At 38.7% G+C, this 12,123-nt stretch overlaps 1 protein-coding gene and 1 long non-coding RNA gene across 2 annotated transcripts; one reads left to right on the plus strand and one right to left on the minus strand.

Annotated features, from left to right (window-relative positions):
* Positions 1–5,780: 5,780 nt before the first annotated feature.
* Positions 5,781–9,045, minus strand: LOC107747448 (toll-like receptor 4). The gene is made up of 3 exons (XM_016561951.1): positions 8,972–9,045; positions 8,731–8,897; positions 5,781–8,054 (listed from the first exon to the last, which is right to left on the minus strand). Exons 1-3 carry the CDS (start codon positions 9,038–9,040, stop codon positions 5,837–5,839), a joined length of 2,454 nt encoding a protein of 817 aa, XP_016417437.1. The 5' UTR covers positions 9,041–9,045; the 3' UTR covers positions 5,781–5,836.
* A 606-nt stretch (positions 9,046–9,651) lies between these two features.
* Positions 9,652–10,998, plus strand: LOC107747451 (uncharacterized). Its single transcript, XR_001640803.1, has 3 exons — positions 9,652–9,791; positions 9,862–9,933; positions 10,855–10,998. It is a non-coding gene; the product is annotated as an uncharacterized LOC107747451 (long non-coding RNA).
* The last annotated feature ends 1,125 nt before the right edge of the window (positions 10,999–12,123 follow it).

Below are 12,123 nucleotides of genomic sequence, written 5' to 3' on the forward strand. Positions count from 1 at the left end.
TTTTTTTTGGCAAATGGATTACCATTTGTATTTTATTTTTACTACAAATTCCATGGTTAAACTATGGTTAGTGTAGCAAAAACCATGGTTAATTTGTGGTTATCATCGTTAATATCATCGTTAATTTTCGTAAGGGTTGTGTTGTTGTCTGCCCTAGCTCCCCCTAAGCCTGTTATAAAATATGATTATTTGTCTGCTAAATTACTAATGAAACATTACAACAGATAATAATGATGTCATTTATACAGTATTTTGAGTGACTGATGAGCAGCGGGCTGCTGCTGCTTAACTAAGTAAACAAAGACAAAACTACAATAGCATATTTACAGATGAAACTGACCTGTACTTGAATCCCTGAACAGTAGTTTTGCTTCTCTGCTCCACCTGTGCGCTTCCACAGTCCACTCCATTCTCTCTCTCGCATTGATTACTTTGAACCAAACCGTTTGGCGGAGGCGCGGAGAGCGCGCGAGCCAAAGCCAGTCACGAGTCACGACTAACCGATTCATGATTTATTAGAGATTTAGGTAACGCTTTCTATGAAGCCCATATTTACAATAGCTACATTATAAGGGTATTCTTAAGGCATTATAATGAATGCATAATGCATTATAAAAACCCTTATAATATGTTATATCATCTTATCTTTCATAAGAACCGTTTTAATGTTTTACAATATTTACTTATTTGTGGTTATAGCTTTTAAGAGTATAATGATTTATAACACACAGTGAACATGTTGCATCCACTTAAATTACAATGGATTATATTTCTCATAGTTATAATGTATTATAAGTCTCATATCTTGCCATCTTTCTTATGCTACTTTACTTAAAGCCATCAAAGGTCACTTATAAGTATAGTAGTAATAATAATAATAATATATTTTTTTCTCAAACAGCCATAAGATCAGATAGATCAGATGAATGTGTAATAAGACATATTTGCTTTGAACTATTTTTAATGTAATATCAGTTTGATTATTTTGAAGGTTCCCCAACAGACAAACTGACTATAAGTAACTTTGCAAGTACGTCAACATTCTACCAACCCTAACCTTAACCTAAGCCTACTAATACTCTAATGAGAGTTAGTTGACATGTAGTTGCAAAGTTGCTTATAGTCAATAGACTAGGGGGACCATCAAAATAAAATGTAACCTAACATATAAACATTGCATTTTTTTTTCAGTTGAAATTATTAACATTAATTTAACAAATTATTAACAAAATTATTAACATAGCTCACATTAAAATATAATGTATTAGAATTGTTGTTATGATTATTTATAAGATGATATAACATATTATAAGGTCTTTTATAATGCATTATGCATTCATTATAATGCCTTAAGAATACCCTTATAATGTGTTATAAATATGGGCTTCACAGAAAGTGTTACCGAGATTTAATTATCGAATGGCGAATTGGAATGGAAATTATCGCTTTAGTACATTCAGCAGGCAACTATACAATAATAATATTAAAATAGCAGGCCAAATCGGCTGCCAGGCCACCGGGAATTGTCCCGGTTCTCTCGATGGCCAGTCCGCGCCTGATTTCCACAGACACGCAGAACGTGCAGGATTCATATATTGTCTTTTTGCGGCTTAATATTCACAGACACTAGTCCATATCGCGTTTTGATTCAAGTGTACTGACCTACTTTTGATTTATTCGTCCAAAATGTGGCATATTCCGTCCGCGTTAGGCTATAGGAATTCCGTTTTTATGACTGGATTCTACGAACCAGTCTGTGTTTTCCGCATCGCGGAAATTATAGGGCCGTATGTCTCAGCGTAATCAGTGCCATTTGGGAAAGAAATCAATTAAATCTGTATGTGGATGTGTGTAAATATTCAAATGTAATCCCCTTTGTAATTGTTTACATTTATTTTGTAATTAAATTATGTAATGCCGTTACATGTAACTAGTTACTCCCCAACACTGAGTATAACAGGGAGGTTCATTGTGGGTCTGACGACCTGTCATGACTGCAGAGCGGAACTTCCAGGAGCGGAGTTACTCGGCAACTCAAATAAGAGGAGAACAGCAAAAAAACACAACATTGGTCCAGCGTAGGGGACTTACAAGAGTGTTGAGAGCACCTTGTCTGGATCATCTCCCTCAAGTCCTGCTTCTTTCTTATTGACACATGCTCATCCTTCAAGTTCTTTTTACCTCGAGGGCTCAGACATGGGCCTTCGAGTGATGAAGGACTTGAAGGTAGCTGAGCACATCTTTGATGCTGATATTTGAATGCACCAAAACAAACACGTCCATACCCCAACAGGATCACACCCCTATTTTGATATCACCACCCCACACATACGTACACATCCATGGCAACGACAATTGCGGAAACAAGCAAAGATGACACACAAGCATATTCAAACAAAACCCAACACAGACAAGTTACTCACCTATCAAGAAGTAACAACGCAACATCTGCATCTGATTCCAGGCCTTCCCGCTCCTTGAGTTCTCTCCACTGCTGGAAAGCTGCTCCGATATTGACGCGGGTCCTACCTCTTGCCTGATTGTAACCCTTCTTTTTAATGTTTTGTTCCTCTGATATTTTCCTCTTTTCTATCTGCCATCTCTCTCTATCTATTGTCGATCTACTAATATCCGTCCTGTGCACTCAAATTGAGCACTCTTTTCTCTCTATCATTACTAGACACGCCCCTTACTGCTGATTAGCTACAAGTGTGTTTTGGGATTTCGTCCGACACTGTGGTCAAAAGTGTTTTTCAAATATTGCTTAGTGCACCTTTAAACTTCTCGACCACTGCTATACTCGGCAACTCAAATATGAAGAGAACTGAAGCTCAGAGCATTTGCAAACATGGCTACAGGGAGCTTAAATCTCAAAGAACCCTGCAGGGTTAGATATGAATTAGCTCGCCTTATGAGTGGCCTGCCCAGGGTGGCTTCTTGAAGCCAGAACACCTGGCAAGGTATCAGAGCCCTTCCTTCAGCCTGAAGGATCTGACAGGCCTCCATCGTCAGAGAGCAGGGTACGCAATACCACTCAAAGGTGAGAGGAGTACCACCAGGCTCAACCTGGAAGCTACGACATCAAGGATACCCGAAAAGACCTAACAACTTGAGTATGCAGCGCTGCTTTGGAATCTTGATGACCAAGCAGGCCCCTGAAGGGGGCCTAACAACTCTGTGTCAAGATCCAGTGATGACATGAACAGGGAGGCCTAAGAATAAAAGCTTAACAACATGTTATTAAGGGAACCAGAATTCTGTACCAGAGATGTTCCTACAAGCAGCCCTCAGGAGCTCGAGGGAGGTACAGTCAAGCTCCTGCCCCCGGGAAGCGGAATGCTCAACTATACCTTCTCGTAGGTGAAGATCATCGACTCAATCCAGGGGCACAAAAAGGGCAAAGGAGGCTACACAGACCTACAACTTGGACTAAGGAGAACCTAACTGGGGAGGCATAGTAGAGCACCAGAATGAAGGGAGAGAGGGGCCCAGGTAAGATCCTCAACTGACTTTTGACAGGGGAGGCCCATGGAGGGCCACATTACACAGTATTGAAAGTCAGTGGTACAGAATGAAGGCCCCAGGTGTGCTGCAAGAGGTAAGCAGAGCATACATACAAGAGATACAAGAATACTAACAGTAACAAAGATGAGAATGCGTCAAGGGGAGGGTAATAACCTTAGGTAGTGAAATGGATCTTACTCACCCACTGTAGCTCCCACACACAGCTCTTAAAGCTTGCAGATATCTTCTGGAGACATGGTTGGAGGAACCACACTTGGAGTACACCTAGATTCAGACTATCAACAGGCAGCTCTATGTAGATAGAAACAGCTAAAAACATCATCGGTCCAGCATAGGGGACTTACGAGAGCATTGAGAGCACCTTGTCTGGATCACCTCCCTCAAGTCTTGCCTCTTTCTTTTTGACTCATGCTCAGCTGCCTTCAAGTCTGTTATCCCTCGAGGGCTCAGACCTGGACTTTCAAGTGATGAAGGACTTGGAGGCAGCTGAGCACATCTTCGCCTCCTTAAACTTCTTGACCACGGTCTCAATGGAAGTGCCAAAAAGTTTAAAAAGCCTTCTTGATCTCAACATGGAAATCTTGAAGGAACGGAAGGTTCACTTGATCTGGAGGGTTATGGCCAGAAAAGAAGCGCTCATCCAAGCGGCCCCAAGGGACTTCCTCCCTGACTCACCTTCACGGCAAGTCCAGCCTCACCATGGCGGGCTCCAAAACCTCAAGTAGCTCTGCATACGCAGAGTAGGAGTCCAGCAGAGCATTTGCCACTGGGTCAGAGGATGTGAGAGACAGCACATCCTCATCCAGCAGTTCACTCTCATTTGCGGCCGAAGAGCGTGAAAAAGAAAGACCCTATTTAAACTCTTCAGCCAGGTCCACCTGAGAACTCCATGATTTTAGTTTCCTCCATGCCTCAGCAGTAGCAGGTCCTGAACCATGGGGAACCAATGGCTGTCTCTCCTCCCTCGAGAAGAGAGACAAACGATTACTTTTTCATAGTAAAAAGCTCACAATAAACACATGCTGCCTCCTCGAGGACAACGTGTGCATGCTCCTCACCCAAACAGACGCAAGGTGCACAAGATGCAAAGATCATATGTGTCGTCAGGTGTCACAAAATGGGGACACATCACACGGATCAGCACACATTTAAAACATCTTACTAGTGCTCGCCATAGTGAAAGAAAGAGCAGTGTTCTTACTGTAACAAACGTGCTTCAAGCAAAACTGTCCCTGAAGATGAAGAAGAGGATGACGCATTCTCCCGGCACCCACTTATACTATGGTCATGCTGGTAGTGACGTCATAGGCTGTCACCGGCCAATGTTATTGTCGTGCTTAAACATGTGCTTCAGACACCAGTCACGCCGAAGTCATTCCACATGGTGACCACTAGAGACGCAGTTCGAGTTCCCCTGGAAGGGAAAGATAAAGAGTAAGGTCAAGCTCTAAAACATGCAAAATTATGTTCTATGGAATTTCACTTTTCTCTTCCCTTGAAAATCAACATTAAACTTTGAAATTACTAATATATTCAATTCTAAAATAACTAAATATACTATATTCTAAAATAACTAATATAATATAATATTTTGGCTTCTGGGAAAATCTCAGCAGAACATAAGCCAAATTAATACAAAATAAGGTCAGAAGCCCTGCATGTTTATAATACTATAGCTTAATATAAATAACACTACTATAAAATGCTACTATATTACTGGGCCTGCATAAACAAACAGTATTCTCTGAGAACCTTGCTTTAAAACATAAATATGAACTTTATTAACTATATTGTGTTGTTATTTCTGTGGTATATTCCTGTCCTTGTCCAGAACTCACCAAAAAATAAGACTGAGCCTAGGAAAATCATCCGTTCCCCATATGATAATAATGATCTTGCGTGAGATCTATGGAAAATTTGGTGTGAGAAAGAATACACTGTCAATCAGGAGATTCTAGATCAATCAGCAAACTAGGAGCTTTTCTGTCACTAGATTTGAAACTTAACAAATTCACACATCAGCTGGTATGAAGCTGTGATCTGTCTAAAGCACATTTGACAAATCTGTTTATACTCTATTGTCTTAGTATTGCATGTGTGCAAGCAACTCTCACTTCTCCTCTTTGTTTCAAAGGGGAAGTTATTAATTTCCAACATGCATTCCCATAGTCCATAGAAAGCCCTTTATTTGCCATTTTAAATGGAGCTTTGCAGTGCAAAAAATGCAATAATTCTTCTTTAACTTTGTGGTTGAAAATGAGGCAAAATTGTATTTATTTAAAACATTTATGCAACAAATATACATGTAATATTATTGGTTTGTGGCAATAATAGCTTTCCTGAGGCGTATCCAGAATCTCATGTTACTCAAAGGGTCTCTGCTCCATTTTAGGTATGTGTTCTTTTTCAGATGCTTATGAAGTCCAAACACTTTCTTAGACTTCCTCTCTTCCACATCTTCCAGAATGATGATGATGATGTTGGCATTGCGCTCCATCATAAAGCGAGACTGAGCTAATTCAAACTCAAATCGACACCAGGCACTATCAATGAAGTGTTGAGACACAACCACAATGATTTTACGACTGCCCATTATACCTTCATCGATAATGTTGGAGGCGATGGACTTCCCTGCTTGAAAGTCCCGCATATGAAGGCAAAGCTGAATAGGTGGAACACTGTTCTCCAGATTCTCCATCAGTTCATTCATGACCCAGACTTCATCATAGCTGGAGAAAATCACAAATGCATCATAAGAACATTCTTGTTGTTCAGGTGATCTATAGCCTCTCAGTAGAATACAGCAATACTGAAGATAAAACTGGAACCTATAAACCAAGAATGACAAAAGAACTACTACTGTAACAAAACATACAGATAAAACAATTGTGAGTATTTTCTTGTGCACACAGCTGTCAATGTCAAAGTCTGTTGCTCTAAAATCTGAACTTGGTGAAAAGGTTTTACAGAAAATATTTTCCGGTTTCTTCAAAACGTTCTGATTTTGGATAATCCACCAAATAAAATCTGTCTGGGAGCAGGAGCAACCGATGGGGTTAGAGGATAAATCAAACTCCGAAAGGTTTGTGGGCAACGATTGGAGAACATGAAGTGGTATGCTAGTAATGCTGTTTTTATCGACATAAAGTGAAATTAATTGTTTCAGGTTTGGGAGGGCCAGAAAATCTATAGTCATTAAATTGTTTCCTCTCAAATTTAAAAGTCTAAGCCTTTGAAGATTTTTGAATGAGCTTGGATGTAACTCTACCACACGGCAATATGACATGTCAAGATGCTCTAGAAAAGTGAGATTATTAAACAAATATCTAGCTACATCACCCTGAAAATTACTGCCGGCCATCTTAAGAACATTAAGATTCCTCAGTCCATAAAAGCAAAATATGTTAATAAAGGTGATACTTGAATAAGAAATATCTAGATATCTCAAATACTTTAAGTTAGAGAAAAGAGAAAGGTATCCCATACCTACAACCCTTGTATGGTGGAAATCTAGAATCTCAAGGGAATCAAGTCCATCAAATGGTCCTATAGAAAGACCGATTTGTGGATTTAGACTCAAATTTAAATACCTCAACTGAGGGGTGCCAGAAAAAAATGAGCAGCATGATGTTAATGTAATTTGGTTTGAACTCAGATCCACATACTGAAGACTAGGCATGTCTATGAAGTCTGGAATTTGGGTTGCAACGTTGTCTGTAAATACTAGTTTTTCTAAAGTATGGAGATGTGCAAGTTTTTTGCCTGGCACAGTATCTAATTGATTGGAAATCAAATAAAGCTCCTTGATTTCATAAAATGGCACATTTGCTATTTCACGAATTATACCACCCTTCACAGCTACAATTGTTGCATTAATCATACAGCGAAAGATACTAACTGGCACATCATGCTTTTCTTTCATGTAATAATATACCTCATGAAAATTAATAAAGCAAAGACCATCTAAATAGTTTGCATCTGATGACAAAATCTTGTAATCACACCTGTACTTTCCAAACATGAGCCTTTTGACATTAAGACCATATAGAGCTTTTAGACCAGCTTTCTGAGCAGCAGGTGAAACAAAGGCAGATCGGATGTTCAGTTCTCTGAGATAAATGTCTTTGAAAGCTCCTGGTTCAATGTATAATAATGGATTGCTAGAGAGGATCAAAGTCATGTTTCTGCCGATCTCTCGCAACACAGCAGTGTGATCAGTTTTGATGATGGATATATTATTGGCATGTAGATCAAGTAAACTGAAGTCTTTGAAGGTGCTCATGAATGGAGGGAGAGACATGGACTGGATGTTATTTGTCCCGACTCTAAGCTCCTGCAGCTTGGTTAGGTTATTCATTTGAAGCTGTAATGATGAGAGACCAACATCTACAAGAACTAGTCTTTGTAGATTATGTAAAGAATTTAAGCATCCAGGTCCAAAATATGTAATAGGGTTTCCAGTGAGAATCAAAGTAGTCAAATTCTTCACATTGTAGAAAGTATCATTTTCAATGTGCTTGATTTGGCATCTGAAAGGCAAAAAGATAAAAAAAATTGTACATTTAAAAAAAAATAGCTAACATGTATAAATTGTAACACATAATGATTCATGAGTGTTAATTTACCTCGTGAGATCCAAGACTTGCAAATTGACCAACACAGGAAATGCACACTTATGTAAAGAGCTCAAGAAATTGAAACTGAAATCCAGAGACATCACAGTGAAGGGAAGACTGCTGGGAATATGAGTCAAATTTCTCTCAGAACATGAGTACTCCATGTTCTTTATTATCTAGAAATGAAAGAAAGACACAGGAAATGACCATTTTTGCTTTTTACTTCAACTTACTTTTGGTATTTTTTATTTTTACAACCTTCGTGTTCTGTCTGAGAGACACCAAGGCCTTTTTACTTTACTATTAGATAGATAGATAGATAGATAGATAAAGAGTAAAGTCAAGCTCTGAAAAGTGCATATATACATACTATGAAATTTCCCTTTTCCCTTCCCTTGAAAAACAAGGTTAATTAGGAAATTACTAATATATAATATAATATAATATTTTATATTATAATATTTTGTTTTCTTCTTCACATTGTAGAAAGTATCATTTTCAATGTGCTTGATTTGGCATCTGAAACCAAATACATCAATTAATATTATTTACAACACATACATATTTAGATGGTAACAATATTACTTACCTGGACAGATCAAGGACTTGCAGGAAAGACAAAACAGGGAAAACAGTCTTCTGTAAGTGTTTCAAAACATTAAAACTGAAATCCAGAGTTTGAACAGAGGAAGGTATACTGGGTGGTATGTAACTGAGGTTTCTTCCCATGCATGAGTAGTGCAGATTCTCAGTAATCTAAATAAATAAATAAAATGAATACATTTGACAACAGTAAAAAATATAGCAAATTTAAATGGAAAAAAACTTACTTTTGTGCATGATTCTCCAGCACTTATGGAAAAATATATAATGAAAGCACTTACAGTAAAGAAAGTCATCTTGAGTGATCTCAACCGGTCATAAAAATGTAAGCCAGCCTTGGTTGAGGTCATAAAATTATGAGGAACAAATGCCATGATTTTCAACAATGGGGAACTATGGGTGAAAGGATGTCAAAGGGAAGTAGGCTTGTGCTTAATTTCGTAAATCTTGAATGAAGAAGTACCTTTCTGAATAGATGAATTGTAATATTAAAATCCAATTTTCTATACAATTATATATCATATTAATTTTAGTTTTGGGTTTTAAATGTTATATTTAAAACTAAGAAAAAATATGTGCACATTTATTTATCTAGGCAAAATTTTATGCCTAGATTTTTTTATTAGATATTTATATAATTAGATATTTAAATTCTCCATATCGCTAAAGTCGTGTATTTATAGGCTAGATATGAACGATCATTCGAAGCATATTGTATGCTTTATAAGCAGTGAAATAATCATGTAGGCTTTGCCTTTGACCGAAATTCCAGAATTGTCAGCGAACTGCATGTGTAGCGCGGTGAATGTTTATGATAGTCAACCAATGGGATGCTACATTTTATTCTTTCCGACATTAAAGCACTTGAATACGACAAGCTCGTAATCACGACTTCATAAGTGGGAAATAGGAAATTTCCGATAGCACGTGAAGGCAGCATAAAAGATGCCTGCTTAAGCATTGCGTGGTGACTCCTTCAACGTGTGTTTATGCTCTGCGGGCAGTAATAGTCTTTTTCGCCGTCTATCCCCTTTTTGCTCTTTGCTGGTGAGTTGTCCGCCTTACTAGTCTTTTTCGTAAGTCGTAAGTCACAGTCTAAATATGTGTTTGCCATTAGGAGTGTGTGCGAGTGGAGTGGCGAGCGCAATTCGCATAAAGTCTGCTGTAGTTTAAGAATTTCATATAGGAGGTAAGAAATTTATTGTGGGTTTTAAAGGGTTACTCCACCCCAAAATGAACATTTTGTCATTAATCACTTTACCCCCATGTCGTTCCAAACCCGTAAAAGCTTCGTTCGTCTTCAGAACACAATTTAAGATATTTTGGATGAAAACCGGGAGGCTTGTGACTGTCCCATTGACTACTTAGAAAATTACACTGTCAAGGTCCAGAAAAGTAGGAAAAGCATCGTCAGAATAGTCCATCTGCCATCAGTGGTTCAACCGTAACGTTATGAAGCGATGAGAATACTTTTTGCATGCGAAGAAAACAAAAATAACGACTTTATTCAACAATTCGTCTCCTCTGTGTCTCGCCGCATCACCGTATCGCCATTTTGGAGAATATCCGCTGAACGCAAGCAGACACTCTTCTGTGTCAGCCGCGCTCCACGGATGCGCTGTTTTCGTTCAAATCAAAGCGTAAATACACGTAGAAAACTTATCCTTGTCTCACGGCTGACATAGAACAGCGTACGTTCAGCGGATATTCTCCAAAATGGCGATACGGTGATGCGGAGAGACACAGAGGAGACAAATTTTTGAATAAAGTCGTTATTTTAGTTTTCTTCGCGTACAAAAAGTATTCTCGTCTCTTCATACCGTTACGGTTGAACCACTGATGGCAGATGGACTATTCTGACGATGCTTTTCATACTTTTCTGGACCTTGACAGTGTCATTTACTAAGCAGTCAATGGGACAGTCACAAGCCTCCCGGTTTTCTTAAATTGTGTTCCCGAAAACGAACGAAGCTTTAACGGGTTTGGAACGACATGGGGGTAAGTGATTAATGACAAAATTTTCATTTTGGGGTGGAGTATCCCTTTAAAGGGGAAGTCCATTATTGAAGTTAAACTTTTTATTCATGCCCTGGTTACATTTGTATTGCAGGTGCGGCCTGAGAGTGCTAGCTGCTGTTTCATATACCCGTTTTATACACTGCTGTTTCATCGCTCGGTTTATGCGGCTGATTCTGACGGCTGTGGATGCCGCTGTTTTGAACTGCGATTTGCCGGGTGCTTTCTAAGACTAATCTGTCCTAGGGCTGCACGATAAATATCGCATGATATTTAACGCGCATCTCGTCAGTAAAGCCGGTTCTGTAATCAGCGGTAAATCTCCATCACGTGCGTGCTTTCACGTGGAGCAGCATTTACTACACAGAGCCGTTGTTCACTGACAAGCTGCACAAAACCACGATCATATTTTGCGCAGCTTGTCAGTGAACAACTTTATAACTGACCAAATTTGCACAGCGTGAAGGCATGTTTAGGGGTACAGCCAATCACATAATAAACCCAAAAAGCGTCTGATTTAGCCTGAAAGAGTTCACTTTGCAATAATGACCAAATTACTTTAGAATAATTAAATTATTACATACACTGTAAAAAAATTCAAGCTGCTTCAACTAACTATTATTTAGTAACTAGTTCCACAGAAATGTTTACATTCACTCAATTATGTATAGGTGGAACACTGTTCTCCAGATTCTCCATCAGTTCATTCATGACCCAGACTTCATCATAGCTGGAGAAAATCACAAATGCATCATAGGAACATTCTTGCTGTCCAGGTGATCTATAGCCTCTCAGTAGAATACTGCAATACTGAAGATAAAAATGGAACCTATAAACCAAGAATGACAAAATAACTACTACTGTAACAAACATACAGATAAAACAATTGTGAGTCTTTTCTTGTGCACACAGCTGTCAATGTCAAAGTCTGTTGCTCTAAAATCTGAACTTGGTGAGAAGGTTTTACAGAAAATGTTTTCTGGTTGCTTCAAAACGTTCTGATTGTGGATAATCCACCAAATAAAATCTGTCTGGGAGCAGGAGCAATCGATGGGGTTAGAGGACAAATCAAACTCTGAAAGATTTGTGGGCAACTTTTGGAGAACATGAAGTGGGATGCTAGTAATGCTGTTTTTTTATCGACATAAAGTGATGTTAATTGTTTAAGGTCTGGGTAGGCCAGAAAATGTATAGTCATTAAATGGTTACCTCTGAGATTCAAAAGTCTAAGGCCCTGTCCACACGAACGCGGTTATTTTTAAAACCGCAGCTTTTTCTACGCGGTTAGGCCGTTCGTCCACACGCAAACACAGCACCAGTTCACTGAAACCGAACATTTTTGAAAACGACTGCCAGGGTGAAG

The sequence above is a fragment of the Sinocyclocheilus rhinocerous genome, unplaced genomic scaffold (assembly GCF_001515625.1).
Source record: "Sinocyclocheilus rhinocerous isolate Xijiao unplaced genomic scaffold, SAMN03320098_v1.1 scaffold2664, whole genome shotgun sequence".
In the NCBI taxonomy this organism is placed as follows: Eukaryota; Metazoa; Chordata; class Actinopteri; order Cypriniformes; family Cyprinidae; genus Sinocyclocheilus; species Sinocyclocheilus rhinocerous.

Excerpts from the sequence above, each read along its gene's own strand:
- LOC107747448 (XM_016561951.1), bottom strand. The coding sequence starts at position 9,040 with ATGACTTTCTTTACTGTAAGTGCTTTCATTATATATTTTTCCATAAGT. Across the intron at positions 8,898-8,971 it reads CTGGAGAATCATGCACAAAA|ATTACTGAGAATCTGCACTA; the intron begins GTAAGTTTTTTT and ends TTATTTATTTAG. Across the intron at positions 8,055-8,730 it reads CAAGTCCTTGATCTGTCCAG|ATGCCAAATCAAGCACATTG; the intron begins GTAAGTAATATT and ends TTTGCCTTTCAG.